The 22780-nt window shown below is 45.5% G+C and overlaps 1 protein-coding gene across 1 annotated transcript; it reads left to right on the top strand.

Moving 5' to 3' along the window:
* Positions 1-3116: 3116 nt before the first annotated feature.
* On the top strand, positions 3117-22064 carry RAE1 (ribonucleic acid export 1). The gene is made up of 12 exons (XM_060123424.1): positions 3117-3288; positions 6541-6637; positions 7216-7320; positions 8343-8435; positions 12372-12458; positions 13435-13521; positions 13989-14060; positions 15098-15205; positions 17509-17615; positions 17700-17775; positions 18363-18557; positions 21624-22064. Exons 2-12 carry the CDS (start codon positions 6548-6550, stop codon positions 21708-21710), a joined length of 1107 nt encoding a protein of 368 aa, XP_059979407.1. The 5' UTR covers positions 3117-3288; positions 6541-6547; the 3' UTR covers positions 21711-22064.
* The last annotated feature ends 716 nt before the right edge of the window (positions 22065-22780 follow it).

Here is a 22780-nt window from a genome sequence, read left to right as displayed (position 1 = left end):
TTGTGGCTCACGGGCTTAGTTGCTCTGTGGCACGTGGGATCTTCCTGGACCAGGGCTCGAACCTGTGTCCCCTGCATTGGCAGGCGGATTCTTAACCACTGTGCCACCAGGGAAGTCCCTGAATCTCTTTAGCATCTGCTAGTGTTAGAGGGTCTCCTGCAGAGGCGGGGGGTGGCTGTGTCTCTCCGTGAGGACAAGGACACTGGCAGCAGAAGTTCTGGGAAGTACTCCTCGGCGTGAGCCCTCCCAGAGTCCGCCATTAGCCCCACCAAAGAGCCCGGGTAGGCTCCAGTCTCTACCATCTGTATTTATTTTTAATATTTCCATAATTTTAATCAAGAAAGAACATTTGGATTGGAGTCTGTTTATAATTAAAGTGAATAAAAACTGGTGCAACGAAAAGATGTTCAGAGAATCTTGGTTTTTTCCTTAAGGGTTCATAATCACCCTCGTAAAATAAAAGCTCTCGTAATATCTCCAGGTTTCTGGGAAATTTAACCGTCATCATTGATGATGCTGATTGATTTCAGAAGTCATGATTTCATGAAAAAAGAAACCCATATCGCACTTTCTACAAAATAGGCAAAAAACACTCCAGGATTTCTATCTATAACTTCCCTTAATGAATGTCTCAGTTGAACTGTTTGATGTAGATACCTGTTCAGTGGTGCTGAAAAGAATAGATGCTGTCAAAGCTAAGCCACAAGTACATGTATACTAAACAGTATTTTCAACAGGATGTTTTTGTAGTGAACTACTGAGAAACATTACATTTGTTTGGACTTCTGTTCACCATTTAAAGGTTATGTATCCCAAGAAAATCTTGTAAAAACAAGCCAAGGTCTCCCTCTGCTGGCAGAAGCTCTATGTTCTCTCAAATCCTTCCACTGTTTTGGATGGACATTTATTTAAAATATATTCGTCCCAAGAGGGAGGGGATAGGGGGATAATGTATGCATATGGCTGATTCACTTTGTTGTACAACAGAAACTAACACAGTATTGTGAAGCAATTATACTCCAATAAAGATCTATTAAAATATATGTATTCAAGTCCTTGTTTTCAGGAATGGGGTGGAAGAGTCTGGGACACAACAAGAGGTTGGGAAAACCATGAGGATTTCTGTGTGAGACTGAACACTTGTAGACAGGAGCCCATTTTGTATTGTCATCTTTGGATGCCCCCAATTCCTTGTAAAGCTACACTTAATGTGTGCTTCGTTGCAACCAAGCTATTTACAAAACCTTAAGACAACATATTAGGACTTTTTAATTAAAATAACAGAATTAAAGATCACTTCAAATGAAAAGGAACTGATACTAAAATTACAAACATTCAGTTTCTATTTACCTAGAAATGGAATATAAACTGTGTAATCATTCATAAATACTCCCTTGTGTAAAAAACTGCAGAAGGGTATACTAATGTGAATAATAGCCATGACCAAAATTTAATTTTACTTTTTATTTTTAAAAATTTTCACCTAGACTTTTGGCTTAATAATCATACCCATGGATACAGATTGTTTTGATCCTCCTTTTTGTTTCTGAGGGAAAAAGTGAGGTGAAGCCACAGACTGCCATCTCTAAAGTCACATTTTGAGGGGCAGACTGCTTGCATCCCACCTATAGTGTCATTGTGAGAACAAGTGTGGGTTTGAAATAACACTCTTTAGAAAGAGTCAGGGAGTGTTACTGTTATATGTGGGTACACATGCTGCTACCATTGTTCCACTGATGGTATATGCAAAACCAGCTTGTCGATTACATACCCCTAAACAACAGAAAGATTTTTTTTAAGCATGCTGAATAACCAGTATTGTACATAACAGAGGCTTCTGGAAGATTCCTTGGGCATGGAAAATATAATTCGACAAATATTAAACACCAAAATATGTAAGACTGTGCTTGGTGCTATATACATGGGCTTAAGACACAAAGTTTAAAATCTAGGAAGCTAGACAAGGCAAATACACCCACAATCTTATGAGACAGAATATGATAAGCACTGAGAGAGCTTTGAGAGGGCTTTGAGAGTTGAGAGATGCTATGAGATGATCCATTTGGTAAAGAAATTACAGGAGATGGAGTATCCAGTGCTTAAAGGAGCTATTACTATTATCATCATTATTTAGACGAGAGGTTCTGAACCTTGCCTGCATTTTAGAATCACTCGGAGAGCTTTTAAAAAATATTAATTCCCTCGTTCCACCCCAGAACAACTAAATCAGAATCTCTGAGGGTGAGGCATCAGTTTTTTTTTAAAGTTTCCCCACGTGATTCTAAACACCTCATCTAGATCCTCGGTGCTCAACTGCGGTCCGTGGCCTGGCAACCTCAGCAGGGAGTTTGCTAGAAATGTAGGTTCTCAGGCCCACACTGGACCTTCTGAAACTGCATTTTATAACAAGGTCCCGCGGATCCTCAGCCTCCCTGAAGATGTCAAGGCTTTTGGTACGCAGCCCACGGTGAGTAGTAAAGGAGAAGGGTCAGTGTATGTACCACAACCTCAGGAGATCCCTTCCTCTGTTTTTCCTTCAGACATTCTTAAAGGGGGAAAAAGCAACCAGCTGAAATATTTGGAGTTGGCACGTGTGCGTCATAACAGCCCCTTAATATTCCTATGGAACCTTACACTTAGTAAAAGGCCTTCATATGTGTTACTTTTACTTGAACCTAATTAAGAATAGCCCTGGAAGTTAGGCATTATTATCCCCATTTCACAGCTGGAAACTGAAGTCCAAAGAGACCAGTTGGCTCAAGATACCCCAGTCGCAAATAGGGAGACCAGGGCAGGAAACCAGGTAGCGTCCCATCAGCTTCTCGAAGGATGGCCTTAAGAACTGGCGGCAATCGTAATTTTGCTAGACTTGTCATTCACAAGAGAAAATTGTTAACTAACCTTCACCAGCCGGGGCCGCCGATTTATCAGAGCAGTCGCTCCGCAGCTGCGTCGGGTACACCAACTTTCGACCAATCCGCAAACTGCTGGCACGAGGACTTCTTCTTGGCGTCAATAGTGCTTCTGCGCATGTGCGATTCCCTTCAGGGAGGAGGAGCCTTTTCCTTCCTTTCCCTGCCTTCCGGACAACACAGGAAGTGGCTCGGAGACGCATGCGCAATGTCTCCGCGGTAATTAGGGCTGTTTCCTCAACCGGCGTGAGAAGACCTCAGGCTCCCGGGATTCCAGTCACCTGGTTACTGCCTCCTCCGCGCCCGAGCCGGGTCGCAGGCTCCCGAGCTCTTTCCGCTCTCCGCCGCCGGCTTCCCTCCGCGGCGCGACTCTCAGGTAGGCCTCGTGCCGCTTCCCCGCGTTCCCCGCCGCCATGGCGCCGCAGAGGCCTGGTCCTCCCGGGCGAGTGCGGCCCGCCGCGAGGTGCTGGGGCACGAGCAGGACTGTTGGCGAACTCCATTAGTGGCCCCGGGGAGGGACGTCAGAGCTGCAAGGGGCCTTACGGGTCACCTCCGGTCTAACCCCCTCGTATTTCTCGTGGGGAAACCGAGGCACCGGGAAGGATCACAGAGTGGATGGCAGCCTCTGTTGCCTCTCCCCTTCCTCGTCACACGTCTGGCTTCTCATCAGACACAAGCCGCCACCTCGTTGACCTTCCCGGACCGTTCTTCTGCGGAAGGCCATCCCCCTTTAGTCTCCCCCATGGTAACCGGTTTCATCTCCTTTGTTGCATTTATCCCTCTCTGAAACTGGTTGTTTGCTTCTGTTCCCTCCGCCAAGTAGTCCAGTATCCACGTGCACACACTGTGCCCTGGCAAGTATCTGTGAAGCGCCTGGCGCTGTGCTGAGGGCCAGGTGTGTTTTAGGGGAGCGTCCAGGTTGCTCTTCGCCGTGGTGGAGCTGGCAGTCTCCTGGGGAGGCGACTGACTGCCAGCAGGTTCCAGATGGGGACAGGTGCTGTGAAGAAGACGGAGATGCGATGGAGGATCCAATGTGTTACATTAGGAAGGCAGGGAAGCCTCTGGGAGGGGCCTTCCTTTAAGAAGATGCTTTTAACAGCTTTACTGAATGTCACTTACAATAATCCGTTGAAAGTGTACATTTTGATGATTTGGGGAAGTTTCATAGAGTCGTGTAAACATCATCACAGTGCGGTTTTAGACCGTTTCCATCACCCTCAAAAGTTCGCAGGAGGCCCCTGTTGAAGTGGGACCTGAAGATTCACACTGAGACAGCTGGGGGTTTGGGGGAGGGCGGATCACCCCAGGCTGGAGGAACAGCTGGTAGGAATGCTCCAGGGCTGGGAGGAGCTTGCATTGTTCACGGGCAGAGAGGAAGCCATCAGAGCTGGGGTGCAACAAGGAGGGAAGGAGCGCGCGCTTCGGTAGGCTGGAGACGTATGCTTGTCTTCGGAACTTCTAGAGGGTTCTCGGTGTCCTGCACAACATGTGGCCCACGTAGGCTGATTAATGCTCGATGGCCCTTGTTCTCCTCCCTTAGTTCGTCCCTAATGGCAGAAATGCTCTCTCCCAACTTGATGGTTGAAGAGAGGAAGGGACAGGCGTTTCAGGCACTGTGTGTACAACCTCACTTGGTTTTCGTAACTCTGTGAAGTGGATTTCAGGGTCTGTTTTTACAGGTGAGAAAATGAAGGCTAAATAATGTGCCCAAATCATATATGTAGTTCCTGGACTTGACTGCAGAAGCCCTTCATTCCTTTGTGTGCTTGTGCAGTTAACTGGTGTTTCAAATACATCTCAAACATTTGAGGCAGAGGTGGTCAGCAAACACCACGGCCTCGCACAGGTTGCTTTCTGAGATACTAATGCTTTCATAGACCTAGTAGGTCTACACTTGATTATTTTTCATAAAGCTCGGGAAATTCAAATATCTCCCCAGAATTCCTCACAGTTTTCCCATTCTATGTTGTCTTCTTAAGAGATGCTACTGTTGTTAACTCCTGTCACATGAGCTGTATGTTATTGGGTTAGTCACTTTTGTCACTCAGCTGCTAGCCTCCTTTGGGAGAGGTTGCTGATATGGTAGGCTTGTGGGTGTAAAAATTTACTACCCAATGACAGAATTGAAAATGTGGCATCAACGTATGTGAGGCATCAGAGTTATAATACACAGACTTTCTCCTTGGAAGGAAAAAAGGGAAAGTTGTTTATGACCCACTGTGCACTAGACACTGCGCTTTCTACATAGATAATCTGATTTGATCCTCAGAATAACCCTGGAGAAGCTGTTAATATTCTCTATGTTTGCAGGATAGGGAAAATGAGGCTTGGTGAGATTAGGGTCCCAGCTCTGGCGAGTGGCAGAGGCATGGTTCTAACCCAGGTGGGCCTACTAGACTATGGTGCCCAGGAGAAAACTCAAAGTGGGGAGATTCTTGCTGGGCAAATGTCCAAAACATAATGCCAAACCTTTTGCTACTTAAGCAGACCAAAATGGATTACTTTTTTTTTATTTTTATTTTTTTGCGGTACGCGGGCCTCTCACTGTTGTGGCCTCTCCCATTGCGGAGCACAGGCTCCTGACGTGCAGGCTCAGCGGCCACGGCTCACGGGCCCAGCCGCTCCATGGCATGTGGGATCTTCCCGGACCGGGGCACGAACCCGTGTCCCCTGCATCGGCAGGTGGACTCTCAATCACTGCGCCACCAGGGAAGCCCTGGATTACTTTTTTTAAACTCCTACGATTGCTGCCAGGGTTGGTTGTTTTTCTAAGTGACTTCATGCAGAGATATTGACCTAATCCAGAGTGCGGAAATTAGTACAAAGACAGTGAACTGTCACTAAGCGGGAAGCTGGAAGAATGGGGCCTTCTGCTGGTTTCCAGTTGTGTTCCTGGTGCTCAGCAGCGTGTCTCTAACTGTGTAAAAAGAAATGAGCGAATTTATATTTTACCTGGTGACTGAAAAATACTCTGCTGTAATGTGTCAATATTGGTGAATTAATTGTGACAAAGTTAAGAAGGAAACTGGATGTGGGGTGTATGGGAACTCTTCTTTTTTAAAAAAAATTTTTGTTTAATTTATTTTTGGCTGCATTGGGTATTTGTTGCTGTGTGCGGGCTTTCTCAAGTTGTGGCAAGCGGGGGCTACTCTTCGTTGCAGTGTGCAGGCTTCTCATTGCGGTGGCTTCTCTTGTTGCGGAGCACGGACTCTAGGCACGAGGGCTCAGCAGTTGTGGCACGTGGGCTCTAGAGCGCAGGCTCAGTAGTTGTGGCGCACGGGCTTAGTTGCTCCGCAGCATGTGGGATCTTCCCGGACCAGGGATCGAACCCGTGTCCCCTGCATTGGCAGGCGGCTTCTTAACCACTGAGCAGCCGGGGAAGCCCAGGGAACTCTTCTGTCTTAAGAATTTTCCATTAAAAACTATTCTAAAATAGAAAGTTTATTTTTAAAAAGCACTCTGCTTATCGCATATTTAGACCTCTTCAGGAGAGAGAAGCCTGACATCAAGCCATTTATTTATTTACGCTCTATTTCCCTTCCATAACTTAATTATCTTTATCTTGCCTCTCAGTGATGTTTATTACTTAAGAGAGGACCTGTCCTTAACTTTTCCCATTATTTTTTAGGGCCAAGATGAGCCTGTTTGGAGCAGCCTCCGGGTTTGGCACTGGGGGAGCCAGCATGTTTGGCAGCGCCGCCGCAGATAATCACAATCCTATGAAGGTACCGCCTAAGGCTTCATGGGTTTGTAGAGACACTGCAGGGGGCCCCACGCTTGTGACAGCGAGAGAAACCCAGATGGCTTGGGAGCCTCCTTTGGGGGTGAAAACTCTGAAATTTTGTCCAGGCTGCTTTCTCAAATACTGGAGCAGAGAAACTGTGTGTCCCCTGGACGAGTGTCCTATTCCCCCTGACATTCCTGATCACTGGAATCACTCGAGATGCCTGTTAAAATTGCATGTTCCTAGGGCCCAGCCCACAACTGTTGACTCAGAATTTCTGTGGCGGAGGGAGGCAGGTGATGCTGTGATTGAGCACTTCAGGGCAAGAGTGACCGGGTGGGCCGTTGTCTGGGAAATATGGTTGTGGGCCTGCCTTTGAGAGTGCTGCTTGTACTCCAGCAGCACCAGTGCTTTCACTGGTTTTGTTACACTCCCCCTTTTTATCAAAGTAAGAAAGGTCTAATTCACTTAGCTCTTGACACAAGGGAAGGCCACCATGAGGTGCTAGTGAGAAAGAAGGCAGTTTTGAATTGAATTGTGACGATGTATACATTTTAACACGGACTTTTTCCACCCCAGGATATTGAAGTAACATCCTCTCCTGATGATAGCATTGGTTGTCTATCTTTTAGCCCGCCAGCCTTGCCGGGGAACTTCCTTATTGCAGGGTCGTGGGCTAACGATGTAAGTGCTCCTTAAACGTTTGCGTGTTCTCTCTGGCATATCTCTTTGTATCGGCACAGTTAGTGTTAGCTGTTTTGTTGTTGTTTTTTTTTTTTTTGCTCCAAGTGAGTGAAGCAGAGAGTTCAGGCTTATTCATGGCTTTTTTTAAGCACCGAGTTTAGAGTGTGAACCCGTCTGAATGGCAGGCATCCCTTGTTGTGCCGATTTTTGTTAAGAAAGCAGGATCATATGCGGCATTCAAAAATTCCTACTCTAGTTCAGTATCTTGAAGTATATTCCCAGGTCTGTAGTATTCATTGAAAATAAAAGTTGTCCATGACGGTATGTACAAATTTCCCTTCTGGGCATCCTGCAAATGTTCTTCAGGCATATGTTAAAGTTTTTTCACCTTTAGATATAGCATAAATCCTGCACAGACACTATACTTACCAAAAAGAAATCATAGCATATGAAAAGAAAGATAAAAACTCTGGTAGAAAAATAGGCGAAGGGTGTTTAGAGGCACTTCACAAAGGAGTGCAAGTGGCCTGCTGGAGTAATCTTGAAACATTCAACCGCATTCCTAATCAGATAAACACATAGTGGCTTTGCCACTCTCTTAGATACGGGACCTGGGCCAGTTATCTTAGTTAAGCCTCGTGTCCTGTTTCATGAGATGGAGATGACAGTAAGTTCACAGAGCTTTAGCTGTTGTAGAGATTAATTCAGATAACGCATGTAAAGTACATCATGGGAAATCTTCAAGTCCCGAAATAGTTGAGACACAGGGTACAAACTTAAGGATTTCAGATAAATATCCTCCAGAAGAGCTGTACCAACTTACACATCTGCCAGTAGTACAAGTCTCAGCTTATCCGTGCTGGCGCCAAGTATTATTCATTTTATGTTTGTTCATTTGATCGGAAAAAAGTGTCTATAATGTAAATTTATGTTTATCTGATTATGGCTTGGAGCAAAGGGCTTAAAATGCATATAATGTATCATTAATTGGCTGTTTGTGTTAATTTGTTTTATTATTATAGGTTCGATGCTGGGAAGTTCAAGACAGTGGACAGACTATTCCAAAAGCCCAACAGATGCACACTGGGCCTGTGCTAGATGTCTGCTGGAGTGATGTAAGTTTCATTCAGTTTTTTCATGTTTTCAGAGTGTATATAAATGTATATGTTTTTATATAACCTGAAACACAAATAGCAAGTATGTGTACACATTGTAGAAGTGCTGTTTCTGAATTTAAATATAGTAATTTATTGATACTCATAATGTAGTCAGCTAACTTTAGTCATGTTAACTTTAATCTCTCTGAAAGCTTTTCTTGCATTAAAAAATCCATTAATTTATTGACATATTTCCTTGAGCAAGGGACTAGACAATTTTTTAAAGCCTTTCCTACCTCTACATGTGCCATGAGCTTATGTTGTTTTAAAATTAGAAATTACTGTCCCAGAAAATAAGTCCTAGGGAAAGAATCAATCCTTTTCCATTATTAAACTTCTGAAATAGTTTGTTTTTTTGGAAGTCTTTTTCCTCCCAAATCCTGAACATCAGCGATGTAAGTAAATGTGTTCAAGTTTATTCAGCTCTGAGCTCTTCTTTATTTTTCTTTTTGGGGGAGTGGGTGGGTGATTGGGGAGTTTAATGAAGGTACCATTTACAAGGAAACCAGCAGGGATGGTGAAGTCACACAGCAAGAGCTGCAGCTGTGGAGGACTCACCCCTCCCTACAGGAGGAGCCCAGGATTGACATCCCAGCCTTTCTCTCCTCCCTTCTGCTGACGGCGGAACCCTGCAGAAGTGAGAAAACAAAGGGGCCTGACTGAGAGTCTGGGGCAGCTGTGCGGAGGAAGCTAAGCCGCAAGGTCCCTCCTCAGGCTCATGCAAATTTTTTTTATTAGATGCGATTTGCAAACAGTAAAATTGAACCTTTCTAGTGTATGATTCTGTGAGTGTTGAGAAATGCATAGAGTTGTGGTCAAAATATAGAAGAGATCCATCAGCCCAAGGATATCCTCCTGCCCTTTGTAGTCAAATCCTCCTCAGCCCCCAGTCCCTGGAAACCACTGATGTGTTTTCTGTCCCTGTGGTTCTGCCTTGACTAGAATGTCATAAACAGAAGCCCTTTGAATCGGGCTGTTTTGAGCACACTGCATTTGAGGTCCATCCAGGTTGTTGTATCTGGCGGTAGTTTGTCTTCCTTATTGCTGAGTAGTAATCCATGGTATGGATGTATCACTCTTTGTTCACCATCCACCAGCTGAAGGACATTTGGGTTGTTTCCCATTTTGGGTCATTACGAATAATGCTGCTATAAACATTTGTATATTGGATTTTCTGTGAATATAAGTTTTCATTCCTCTTGCATTAATATCTAATAGTGGGCTTGCTGGGTCATATGTAATATATGTTTACCTTTATGAGAAATAGCAAACTACTCACACCGTACATTTGTGTGATCTTAGCTTTCAAATAGGAAATGATTCTACTATTTATAAACATTTTGAGATGGTTAAGGAGCCAGAGTTGCTCCCATTTTAATCATTAGCTCTGACAGCCTTCTCTAAAGCATTTTTGTTACCTGTAAAATGTATTTCTGACATGTCTGATTGGGTTATTATGAGACTAATAATAGTTTTAATTTACCTGTAGAAAAATAGCAACTTGAATAGATTTTAAATAATTCTAATTTATTTTGCCTGTCTTTCTTTACTGATCAGTTAACAGATCAGAATTGTAAGTTTCTTATCAAGTATGGTAAGAAATAGAATTAACTGACACCGGAATTCTGTTGCTCGGATGGTACTGAGCAGGCTGTTGGCTTTTACAAAGACGTGTACCGTCTATTTCCTTTCTCCATCACCATTAGGGTTGTGCGCCATCTAGTGGAGGCATCGAGACATAGACATGAAGAGTTCCTATTCAGTGAGCTGAGTTCTGAGAGAGGCAGGATGCGCTGTGCTGGGTAGACAGAACCCAGAAGGCAGCTATAAAGTTTGGGAAGGGGGCTGTGAATGCTCCACAGAAGAGGCAAGAATTGAGCTGAATCTTAAAAGTAAACCATCTGCTTATATAGCTTTAGAGCATTGTCTCATCCATTCCAGGCCTGGGTTCAAATTTCGGCTGTATCTCCACTTTTTGACTTTGCCAAGTTATTTAATCTCTGTGAGTATGTTTTTTCACTTATAAGATGACGATAATAATAGTTTTACAACAGGTAATAACATTATTTAGTTCAAATAATTGTCTGGCACCTATTGTATGCTAAGCACTTGGGATATAGTGGAAGTCAAAGTAGGCGAGGTAGGCAAATCCTGTGCTTATGGAACTCATGATCTCTTAAGACCGACAGAGAGGAACAGAAGGATTTCAGGTAGTGGAAATCAGTGACAGCAGATTCAGCCACGTAAAGACTAGCGGGGCACCTGTGGGAAGCGGTTAAGAGACTTGTTTGAGGGAATATAGGGGGTGAAAGGCTGAGCCCAGACTTGGACCTTCCTGGCTCCAGAGCCCACGCACTTAACAGCCTCCCTCACAGGGGCTTACAGGAATAGGAGCTAGCCTGGGAGAGAAGGGCAGGTGTGGAAAGGCACAGAAGCACAGAAGAGCCACAGTTAACGCTTGAGGCATAAAAGCCAAAACTTGGTGAGGGTGATTCTCTGGCAGTCTGAGGACGGTCAGTCTGGCCACAGCAGGTGGACCTGAGAGGAGCTGAGTCGAGAGCACTTGGGAATCTCGTTTCTGTGCCCCAGCCGTTAGGTAGACTGGCCTCTGTCTCAGTATGTCCACTGCGGCCTGGCATCCTGCAGCTGGTAGGACTGGCGTTTTATGAGATTAAGGGGCCAGTGTTTCACTCAGCCTCGGGGCATCCCTCTCCATACATTATCGTCTTTCCAAGGGTTTGTGGAGTTGCCCTCACAGCTTCATTAATAGGGAAGAAGGTTTTCTCTCTTCTTTCACATGGGGAACTGGCGACTGCAAATGGGAAGAAGTTTTTGCTAGGGGAAGATAGTGGTAAGTCTTTGAGCTGTGGGACCAGAAGTGAAGTACTGTAGGGCAGGGGTCAGCAAATTGTGGCCCATGGGCCAGATCTGACCCATTACCAATTTTTGTGAATAAACTTTTCTTGATACACAGCCACATCATTCATTTACATAATGTGTATGGCTGCTTTCAAGCTACAACAGCAGAGTTAAGGAGTTGCAACAGAGACCTTTTGACCTGCGAAGACTAAAATATTTACTATATGGCCCTTTAAGAAAAAAAATTTGTTGACAGCTGGTCTAGAATTTTCAACTCAGTACTTTTTGTTTTTAAATTACCTCGTGCTTCATGTTGACTAACCTACTTTATGAGTTCTGTGTGTGAGTATTTTAAAACCACTATACAGTGACTGCCAATTTTTTAAGCTATTCTATAGTTTACATTGGACCAGTGACTATCATAAATTAGTGTAGTTTTATTGCATGCACTTTCGAATGCTATGAGATACTGAGCTGAAAAATAATCATGATTGTACATGTGGTACAGAGCGGGAATGGGGGGTAGAAAGAGATACAGTAAATGTGGCAAAGTGTTTACAATTGGTGAATCTAGGTGATAGGTTTATGGGTATTCATTGTATTATTCTTGCAACTTTTGTGAAGGCTTGAAATTGATGAAAATAAGAAAATTTTGAAGTGGCCCCTGGTAGGTAATACACATCGATACAGGATGTACAAAGGCTGTTCTTGGAGGACATGCCAGTGGCTATGGCTGCCTCTGAGCGGCGAGCTGGGGTCAGGAGAGACTTCGTTTTCACTCTATAATTCTAAATGCTGTTCAAGTTTTTTTAACCTTTTTACATATTATCTCTTAGAAAAAATTAACAGTTAAAAAGAGCAGAAAATGTGTTTTGTATATGATACTGTAGCTTGCAATACTCTGGCCCCCAAATAATTGGAAAAATTAAAATTGCAAAATAAAACCTGCCTCGGTATGTTCAGTCTGATACCTAGATGTTCATATAGACGTTTTATTTTTCTTAGAATGTCAGATTTTTTTCTATTTTATTTTAGGATGGGAGCAAAGTATTTACGGCGTCATGTGATAAAACTGCCAAAATGTGGGACCTCAACAGTAACCAGGCGATACAGATAGCACAGGTAGTAAAAACTTACCCTCTGCAGGAACGCTGGGCAAGGCTGGTGTGCCCAGGGTTGCTATGATCCCTTAATTACAATAATTCTCTATTATAGGAAAGATGCAGTTTGACCATTCCAAATCAATTAGATTTAAATATACCAGAAACCTCTGTAGCACAAAAATGACACCAATCTTGTACACATTCTCGTTTTATCTAGTGTTTCATAAATTGTTGTCATGGGTCTTCCATAGTGTGTGGATGGGGAGGGCATAATAAGGAGCTAGTGACATTAAAACCTGTAAATAGTACAGCTCATTCTCAGCATTCTGACACCCGTGTGCGGCTTGCCTTGTACCAACTGCATTTGCTCACACATTCATTCGACAAGTCTGTATTGAATGAACGCCTGTGATACTGCAGGCACTGTCCTTAGGAGTAGAGATAGCGCAGTGAGTAAGAGGGACCCTTCCACACGCCAGGAGCTTTTACGGTCTGCTCGGGACAGCGGGCAGGTTCTGTGAGAAGACTGCTAAGAAAAGCAGAAATGAGGAAGATGAGAGAACCTGGAACCAGAGGGTCTGGCCTGGTGAGGAGGAGCCTCTTGACACTGAGACATTTTCAGGAAGGTGTTGCGTACCGTGAGGTTGCAGTACTGTGTGCTAGAAGCATCTCCTCAGTCTCTGAATGCGTGTCATCTAAGTGATACAGCTGTGGTGGAGTTCCCTATGAGTTATTCCTGAATATCTCCCCCTTTCACTCTCACATGCTAGTTAATTATGGTTAAAGTCAAATTAAATTTTGTTAGAATGGAAGGTAGATACATGCTCTTGATGTTACATTGAATGTTTTGGTCATGGGGAAGAGCTGAACTATCCTTTGGTTTCTGTTTGGTGTGACCTCAGTATTTAAGGTTCCTTCTCTTTGAATTTCCAGAACCAAAGCTGTGTAGCATATTATTACATTCACCTTGGTGTATTTTGGTTTTATCTTGAAAGCACGATGCTCCTGTTAAAACTATACACTGGATCAAAGCACCAAACTACAGCTGTGTGATGACCGGGAGCTGGGATAAGACTTTGAAGGTATAATACACTGTTGAGGGACTGCATGGCCTGACCAAGATTGGTGTTTATTTTATTTTATTTTTTTAAAATTAATTAATTAATTTTATTTTTGGCTGCATTGGGCCTTCGTTGCTGCGCGGGGGCTACTCTTCGTTGCGGTACGTGGGCTTCTCATTGCGGTGGCTTCTTTTGTGGTGGACCACGGGCTTCAGTAGTCGTGGCACACGAGCTCAGTAGTTGTGGCTCGCGGGTCTGGCGCTCAGGCTCAGTAGTTGTGGCGTACGGGCTTAGTTGCTCCGTGGCATGTGGGATCTTCCTGGACCAGGGATTGAACCAGTGTCCCCTGCATTGGCAGGTGGATTCTTAACCACTGCGCCACCAGGGAAGCCCGACATTTATTCTTGCACTATTTGGACTTCAGCTCTGAATGGTCACTTATTGGGTTTTTGTGGGTTTTTTTTTTTTTTTTTTTTTTTGTCTTTTAGTTTTGGGATACACGATCATCAAATCCTATGATGGTTTTACAACTCCCTGAAAGGTGTTACTGTGCTGACATGGTAAGGAATTTTTAACTTAATGATAATTATTTCCTTTAAAAAAAAAAAAAGGCACTTCTTACCTTATGATATCTTGCAATCAGAGGGTAACGTAAAAACCCTTCAAACTTTAGGAATAGATGTGGGATGTAGTTTGGATTGCCTCAGTCATCTTAAATCTGTAGATTTTTGTGCTGCATATGTTCCAGAATTACAGAAAACTAGATGTCGCATTTTTTTAGTCACTTGTATGAACATACGCAGATAGCCACATGCCATGCTGTCCCCAGAATGACATGCACTGTGTGGCTGTAGGAAGACTGGCAGTAACTTTGTGGTGTGGTGCTAGAGCTTTGGTGACTGTCTCTGAGTGAGCAGGATAGAAAGTAAAGAACTCTCTCTGTTGGTTTAGCAATAAGTTGAAGTTTTATACCAACTGTCCTAGTAATTCCACTTTTAGGAATTTATCATGAGAAAAGTAAAGATGCAAATGTTTTTTGTTTTCTATAATATAGTAAAACATGGGAAGTGACCCAGTGGGCCAACAAGACAGACATGGTTAAGTGAACCCTGTTGTGGGTTCATTTGAGGGAATGTTAGATACCTGGCCACTGCTAGTGTTCTGTGGAAAATGTGTGGGGCGGTGCTCACTAAACATGCTTTGAGTGAAGGATCAGCATTATACAGAAACATGCATATCCACACCTGTATAATGTTCAGGAAAAAAGACGGGGGTTAACATACCATAATGCTAACAACAGTTATCATTTGATGGGGTGAGAGAGGTGATGTTCATTTCTTCTCTATTTCTCAGTACATTTTCTAAATGTATACTTTGTAGTTTTAAAAAATGAGTCTTTTAAAAAGATATGAATGTTCTACTTTCAAATATGATTTCTCTAGGTTACCTTGAAATGTGATAATATCATTGAACTGTTAAGCTTGAAAAAAAATTCAGGCTTACTTTTTGCGACTCTAAAAAAAATTGATCTAATACTTTGGTATAAAAAAGAGTACAGTCCACTTTAAGCATGTCTCTGCTTTCCCCTGTTTCCCAGATATATCCTATGGCTGTGGTGGCAACTGCAGAGAGGGGACTGATTGTCTATCAGTTAGAGAATCAACCTTCTGAATTCAGGAGGATAGAATCTCCACTGAAACATCAGGTGAGTCACAAGTCAAATCAAGAAGCTCATGTTTAGCACTTGTCGCAGGCAATCTGGCCATGTGGCCACATATGGAAATCGTTGTACTTTCCGACATTCAAAAGGGGGTGAATTTAAACACAAATATTTAGTGAGTAAATACCATCTTCTGCAAACATCCCCCGGGTGCGCTGCATGTTGCTGAATGGGTGCACACCTCGGTGGATCGGTTCCATTGTGAATCCACAGCTTCCGTCTTTAGCTTGGTCTTCACCTGCCACGGATTCTTAGATCTCCTTCACTCTCTTCAGACCCCTGGACGCTCCCTCCGAGAACATAGAAGCTGATGGTTGGGAACTTCCCCGTCTTCCTCCTGCTGCATCTAGAACTCTGGCTACACCTGCATCTTCCCTGCCTTTTCCCAGCTGTTAGGTGAGCCTTCTCAGGAGCCTTAGGTTGTCAACCACCTGCCTCTCTCCTGTATCTCATCTCCCCTCTTCTTGTACTTCATTGGCACTGAACCAGGCTCAAGTCCAATCCTAGGAAACAAGCTTCTTCTGACCCCCACATCCTCTGCCACCTCCGTCCCTTTGTCCCTTTGAAGTCAAGTAAGTGTCTTACGTGAGCTTCCTTGGTTCCCTTACGTCCCATTCATCTCTCCCCCTCCTTTGAGACTTCTGCCCCCGTCACTCCGCTGGAACTGTTTCTGGCACGGCCAGTGATGGCTTTCTAATCAGTAGCTGCAGCGGGCACTCACCAACCCTCATCTTACCGTGGCAGCAGCATTCACTGCTGTTCTTATCCCATATTCTTAAACCTCTCCTTGGTGTCTGTAATGCCAGCCTCTTGCGTCCTGCCTCTCTGGTTGCTGCTTTGTCTTCCTTGCTGCTTCTTGCTGCATGTTGAGGTTCCCCAGGCATCTGCCCTTGGCCACTGGCTCCTCTACATCTGCCGGCCGTTGCTGTTGCTTAGGTACGCCTTGTGGGCTGGAGACTTGGATCCCCAGCAGGCCTTGCCTCTGTGCTCCTGACAAGGACACCCACAGTCTGGCAGCTCCTTTGCATCCTCCTCATGTCTCAGCCCCAGAGCATCCCATGCCAAACCCAGGACCACTTTCTGCAGATCATGTTACCTCTTCTCAGGATCCTCCCTGCTCATTCTCCCCAGGCTATATATAGAGAGATACGTGTGTGTGTCTTATATATACATACGTGTAGATTTTACTCATCTTGTTTTTTTGACCAGAGCATAGACTCAGTGAGAGCAGGGATTTTGTGTTTGTTGCTGCCTCATTCCTGGCACCTGCAGCCAGGCCTGAATAGAAGGCATTCTGTGTGTGCCGAGTGAGCAGTCTTTACCTGCCCCTCCCCACCACCCCAGCCTGCTCTTCCCTGTGTGCTCTGCACCTCCGCCCCTTAGCTGTCTAAGCCAGAAATCAGGAGTCGTCCTTGATTCACTCTCCCTCCTCTCCTCCTCTCCCATGTCATCAACCACCAAGCTCACTTCTACCCTGTATGTGGTTTCAGATCTGTTCATTTCTCTCCTTCCCTGCGTCCACATTTAATGCACCTCTTCTTGATTGACAATAAGAATGTGGATCTGTGCTCCTTTACCCCTGGAGGCTGGGCCGTGGGCTGTTTCTGTGGGATCTTCTGTGGAGTCCAGGAAACCCTCCTTTGGGCCCGCAAACTCAGCGTTGGATCGAGTGTAGTGTCTGGCTTTTGCATAGCTTATTCACGGTTTAGAAATTTCTGGCCGCGTCCACTGTATGCTTGACCCTTGGTCCCCCGTGCTCCACAGGCAGGCACTACTTCCCTTTTCCAGTTGGGGACGCAGAGGCTCTGGAACGTTGGGTGACTTGCTGGAGGGCACTCACCTAGTCAGTGGTGGGCTGTGAATCAAAGTGACATGTTCTCCCGACCCACCAGGGGGCCAGCACCAGAAAAGGACCTGGTGGGGCTCTGAGGGCCGCGTGCCCTGCTGCAGTGACAGCAAGGCCTTCAGGGTGGCAGAATAGGACCTGGCGGGGCTCTGAGGGCCGCGTGCCACGCTGCAGTGACAGCAGGGCCTTTAGGGTGGCAGAGGGAGAACGGTGCCTGGATGGAAGCACTTGGTCCGAGGTTTATTCATAAAATCATGTGGCTGAGTAAAAGGAAAATAACGCTTACTGGAGGAGTAGAAATTATTTTCTTTACCGTATTTGAGAAATACTGTTTCTGGTTCTTTCAAAACCCGAAAATGGGGTAAAAGCTGTGTACAGTCACGTTAGTTATGGAATGTTACAGCTTCCATTGTGATGATATACTTTTTCCCCCCAACTGTAGCATCGATGTGTGGCTATTTTTAAAGACAAACAGAACAAGCCGACAGGTTTTGCCCTGGGAAGCATTGAGGGGAGAGTTGCCATTCACTACATCAACCCCCCGAATCCGTAAGTGAGGCCTGATCAGCTTGAAGATTTTCACTTGAGGCTTTTTTTTAAAAAGGAAAACTAAGTTGGGCCTTTGTTTTTCAGTGCCAAAGATAACTTCACCTTTAAATGTCATCGATCTAACGGAACCAACACTTCAGCTCCTCAGGACATTTACGCGGTACGTTTTTAGAAACTGTAACCCTGAGAATGTGTCTAGAAACTAGACTTGGAGGTGGGTAGCTGAGTCATTATGGGGTCAGAAAAGATCACTGTCATTGTGTGTGTTCGCGTGCAGAGATAAATGGCTTACGTGAGAGGTTTCAGTTTTCTGTTTTTATGAACATATTGACCGTCTTCGTTCTCTCTGTTTCTGAATGCAGGCTTAGGAGTTTTGGGGGAGCGACTTCCACCTGTATGAGTGCTGGTAGACAGTTGATACACTTAGCTAAAACCGAGAAATTGCTGTTTGCTGAAAAAGAAAAAGGCATTTTCCTGAGGTTCGCTCCTTGGTGTCACTAGCTTACATACTTATTAACCTCTGCTGACTCGTGTTTTGAACAAGAGATGAGATTCAGTCCTGGGCTGCCGATTGGTTCAGGAAGTGGGGCTAGTTTCTCTTGTCATCAGCGGGCCGCCAGCTCTACTGAACTGACGGTCTGTTCCATTTTGTGTCCTGACTGAACCAGGAAGTCTGCATTGGCGAGAACCTGATTTCTCCTCCCTCCTCTGCCTCTGCTTCTCATTGTACATATCCATCATTTGTAGGTGAATGGAATTGCGTTCCATCCTGTTCATGGCACCCTTGCAACTGTGGGATCTGATGGTAGATTCAGCTTTTGGGACAAAGATGCCAGAACAAAACTAAAAACTTCGGAACAGTTAGATCAACCGATATCGGCTTGCTGCTTCAATCACAATGGAAACATATTTGCATATGCTTCCAGCTACGACTGGTCAAAGGTGAGAATTCCCAAACCTGCGTTGGGCCCCTTCAGGCAGCAGAGCCAGGCTCTGGAGTCGGAAGGCCTGGGCTTCAGTCGCAAGGCCTCCACAGACACGCTGTGTGTCTGCAAATGGCATGTCACAGTCACCTGACTGCAAAGGGAACAGCAGGGCCTCCCTCCCATCCTTTCTCTGAGAACGTGCCCACGTCAAGTGTTTGGTCACTGTAAACCCAGCGGCCGCCACTCTGGGGGGTCCAGTCGTCCAGTGATGCCAGGGGTTGTTGGGCGAGAGTGAAGAGGGCTCAGCAAGGCCGTGGGGCTTCCACCAGAGGCATTGGCTCTTTGCTTGTTTGCTGTGTGGGGAGGAGGGAAGTTAGGGACTGACAGGGTCCTGGCTGTGTTTTGGAGTCATCCCAGTGTGATGGTAAAGAGAGCAGACCTGGGTACTTGGGCTCCATAGCCGTAGTGTCTTCCTTGTTCACATCCACAACGTGTCTGTCTTCCCTGGCCCTGCCCCCCTCCCTTCCCCGAGACACACACAACACACAGCACACATCTTTCTCCCTCTCCCTCTCCCCCTCCCCCCTTCGTTCTTCTCTACCTGTCCCCTGTCTCGTTCCCCCGTCTGTAGTCACACCGGCTCTTCTAACACAAGTGTTAAGAAGCCTGGTTTCCCTTCTGTTAAACTTGTCCAGAGTGGTGACCCCCTGCCCTCTTTGTTCCCCCACCTCTGTCTCCTCCTCAGTTTCCTGGACTGTAGTCAGGTTCTTGCTGCCTTTCTTCTTGTCCAGTCCAGAAGCTTCCTTGCTGTCTGTGCTGGGCACCGGTCCATCCCTTCCTCTTTCCTTCACAAAGCCCTCCCCTTGGTTTCTCTGAGCTTTCCGTTGTATGTTGTCTTCCTACTCCTGTCTGCTCCTTGCCATCTCTGGTGGCTTCTGCTCTCTGCCCACCTCTTGTACGCAGGCCTTTTTCTGTGGTTCTCCTTCGGGTCCTCGAGGCGCGTCTGCAGTCACGAAGCAGCAGCTCTTCCAGCCTAAGCAGGTGACTCTTTCATGTCTAACTTGGCTCCTGACCTCGCTCCCCACTTCTTCCGGTGTTCCAGTCCCAACGGGATGTCCGCCCCTGGCTACCCCCTAAGCACCTTAACCTAGGAGATCAAAATCTGGTGGATTCCGCCCCCGCTGTACCCTCCCGCTTGCTGCTTCTCCTGTGTTCGTTCCTCTTTGAGGCAGACACCTCCTGGGCAGTGGGGTGTCGGTCTTGGAGTCGCCTTGGGTTCTCTTTCTCAGAAGAGCTGGGCAGTCACGGAGCTCTGTCCACTTCACCTGCGGTACATCTCGCCCGCTCAGCGCAGTGTTGTGATGCCTGCTCAGGCCTGTGGGAGGCGCACTCTCTCTGAGCGTTTGCTTATGTGAGCCGCATAGCTGCCTTTTTTTTCCAACAACTTTACTGAGTTGTAATTGAAAGGCAGTAAATTGCACACATTTAAAGTGTAGCTTGATCAGTTTCAGCATCTGTGTATATACCCAGGAAACCTTCGCCACAGTCAAGATAACATACACTTGTGTCTCCCCCAGAAGTCTCTGTGTCCTTGTAATCCTTTCCTTCATGCACACAGTGATCTGGTTTTTGTCATTATAGGGGATTTGCGGTTTTCTAGAATTTTATATAGGCGGCTTCATATACTGTGTACTCTTTTTTGCTCTTGTGTCACTAGTTTGTTTTTACTGAGTAGTATTTCATGGTATCTGGATGTATCACAGTTTGTTTATCCATTCACCTGTGGAAGCCACGCACTCAGTTTTGCAAAGTGTGTGCTTTTTTGGTTCTGCCTGGCTGGGGTTGGACCCAGATTGTGGCCTGAGGCCTCAGTTTCCCTGTGGGCCTCTTCGATGGATCTCCGCTTCTTCACCTGCTCAGCCTGCCGCCACATTAAAACTCCATGTTTAACTCACATCACACTCATGGCTCTGTGTGTTTCAGGCGTTGAAAAAATAATTGTAAATTGTAAGCAGTGTCAAATCAAAGCTCATCGCTTTGAATGCCACTCAGAATTAATTCATCTGAGCAATTAATGTCAACCGTGGAACACTTAAATTATAATCTTTTAACTTAAAGTTGCTTACGAATTTTCCATTGTTCTTAGTTGAAGGACAGTTATCCCCACATATGATTAATATTATTAGCTTGTTGCTTGAGCGTAACTGTTCCGAAAAGCTGCACTTTGTGTATTACGATGAGACTTCATGGTCATTGGGTGAGCAGAACTTCTAGAACTATCTTGGCGTAACTGTCAAGGAGTGAGAATAAAGCATATCGTTGCACTGCAGGCGGCAGAACGCACCCAGAGGCGCTTCCCACCTCCCTGTTCCAGGCCTTTTGGTTACCTCGGGTTTCCACTCATCTGTCTTACCCACACCACTCTGCTGTCTTCCTGAAACATAAGTCCTGTCATTGTCACTTAGCTTTGTGGCTGCCATTCCTTTTCCCTGTGGGACAGTTTTCACAGGCCTCAGCTTGTTCACAGCCCTTTCTAGCCTGGCCTGAGCTGGGTGCTTCCGACTCCCCCAGTGTCACACAGCCCCGCTTCCTCCTCAGCACAGGCGCAAGCAGACACGCTGACACCTGCACTTCACCTCCCTCCGCGTCTGCGATGGCGCATCCTGGGACTTGCCCCGCTCCCTGTGACGTCACAGACCAGAAGTCTCCTGTGCTGAGAAACCTCCAGCTCATCCTCCGCCATCCTCCCCTCCCCAGGCTGTGCTCACTGAGGGGGAGTCATCTTGGCATTAAAGCGGTGGAAGGTTGACAAAAGTCTCAGTGCTGAAAAGATAAATATGTAGAAAATCATCCTTCTAAGGGGCACATTGAAGACATTTCCACCAAGTCCTTAACCTTTACTCTGAGGATTAAAGTTTTTGTTTAACATTTGACTTTTATTTCTCTCCATTTACCTGTTTTATTCCTCCAGAGAGATTACACATCATGCATGGAGCACAGGACTTGGCATGTTAAAAGTGCCCACAAAATGCTAACCGGATTTTTAATCAATTTTTAAGGTACTGTTTTTTTTCCCCTTTAGGGACATGAATTTTATAACCCCCAAAAGAAAAATTACATTTTCCTACGTAACGCAGCCGAAGAGCTAAAGCCCAGGAATAAGAAGTAGTGGCTGGAGACTTGTGGGTTGTCCAGAGTTGTCTTCTCTCCACTCTGCCTCATCTCTGTACGAATTTGGGTCCCAGCTTTCAGTGGGTTGTCAGCCATGGATGTGGATTTCAACCCCTGAAGAAAACGATGTCATTGTTCAGCAGTCAGGAGCCTGGCGGCCACGGTGACTGTCCACCTCTCCATTCCACTGCCGGTTACAGGTTTTGTCTGTAACTCTAAGATCTTAGATTCATGTGGGCAACTGCCAGGTATTTTGCAGTGCTTCATTCAGCAGTGTATGTATTAGAGAACATTGGGAAACATTCTACGAGCCCTGTACTGTATTTTGTAATAAAATATTTAGAAGATTGTCTACTAAGCTCCCTTTGTCCGTCTCTCCCCTTGCCCACCCCGTAAGCTCTGAAGTGGTTGCCCTGCTCAGCAGCATCATTGGGTTTTGATTTGTGATTGCAGATGCCCTGTGGGAAATGCAGAAATTTTGCCCCTTTGGAGAGAGGAACCCCTGAGCTGGGAGTATTTCTGCTGTGTGGATTGTCTAGCAGCAGTCTCTCCAAGCATTGGTGGGCAGAGTTTGAATGTGTTTTTCTTTTGCTTCCTTCATTCCTGTCTTGGACATTCCAGTGCTTTTCAGTTCTGCAGGGCAGATGTCCTGGTGACTGGAACAGGGGTGTTCGTGTTCTGAGTGACAGGCCTTTGTGGGCAAAGCCCAAGTGGGTGATGCATGTGTGGCCTTCAAGTTAGAACCCAGGTACCCTGCCTGGGAAGTACTTGGAGCTGGTGCCCCCAGTAGCCATAGGTTTGAGGTGTTGCTTTTTTATTTCATGTAGTTCAAAATTCCTGATCGGTAAGTATCTGAAATGAGAGTCTGTTGTGTTTTTGCCCTGCAATCCCGAATGCTTTTTCTGCTTTACTCTTCGGGGCTGGTGTGTAAATTAACTTCCTGAGTGTGGAGCTCTGGTATTGATAATACTGTAAGACATGTTTGCCTACTCTTAAAAGACAAAATAAAGTTTTCTACTGAAAGACATTGCCAGCACTCAATGGTTTAAATTCTTTGGTAGTCAGATC

Source organism: Lagenorhynchus albirostris, chromosome 15 (assembly GCF_949774975.1).
Source record: "Lagenorhynchus albirostris chromosome 15, mLagAlb1.1, whole genome shotgun sequence".
NCBI classification, from domain to species: domain Eukaryota; kingdom Metazoa; phylum Chordata; class Mammalia; order Artiodactyla; family Delphinidae; genus Lagenorhynchus; species Lagenorhynchus albirostris.
The sequence above is the reverse complement of the archived record's forward strand: the minus strand, read 5'-3'. Positions and strand labels throughout refer to the sequence as shown.

What these genes read in the sequence shown, in the direction of transcription:
- RAE1 (XM_060123424.1), top strand. Translation starts at nt 6,548, where the DNA reads ATGAGCCTGTTTGGAGCAGCCTCCGGGTTTGGCACTGGGGGAGCCAGC. An exon ending in TAGATGTCTGCTGGAGTGAT is followed by an intron (nt 8,436 to 12,371) that starts GTAAGTTTCATT and finishes ATTTTATTTTAG; the next exon opens with GATGGGAGCAAAGTATTTAC. An exon ending in TACATCAACCCCCCGAATCC is followed by an intron (nt 17,616 to 17,699) that starts GTAAGTGAGGCC and finishes TTTGTTTTTCAG; the next exon opens with TGCCAAAGATAACTTCACCT.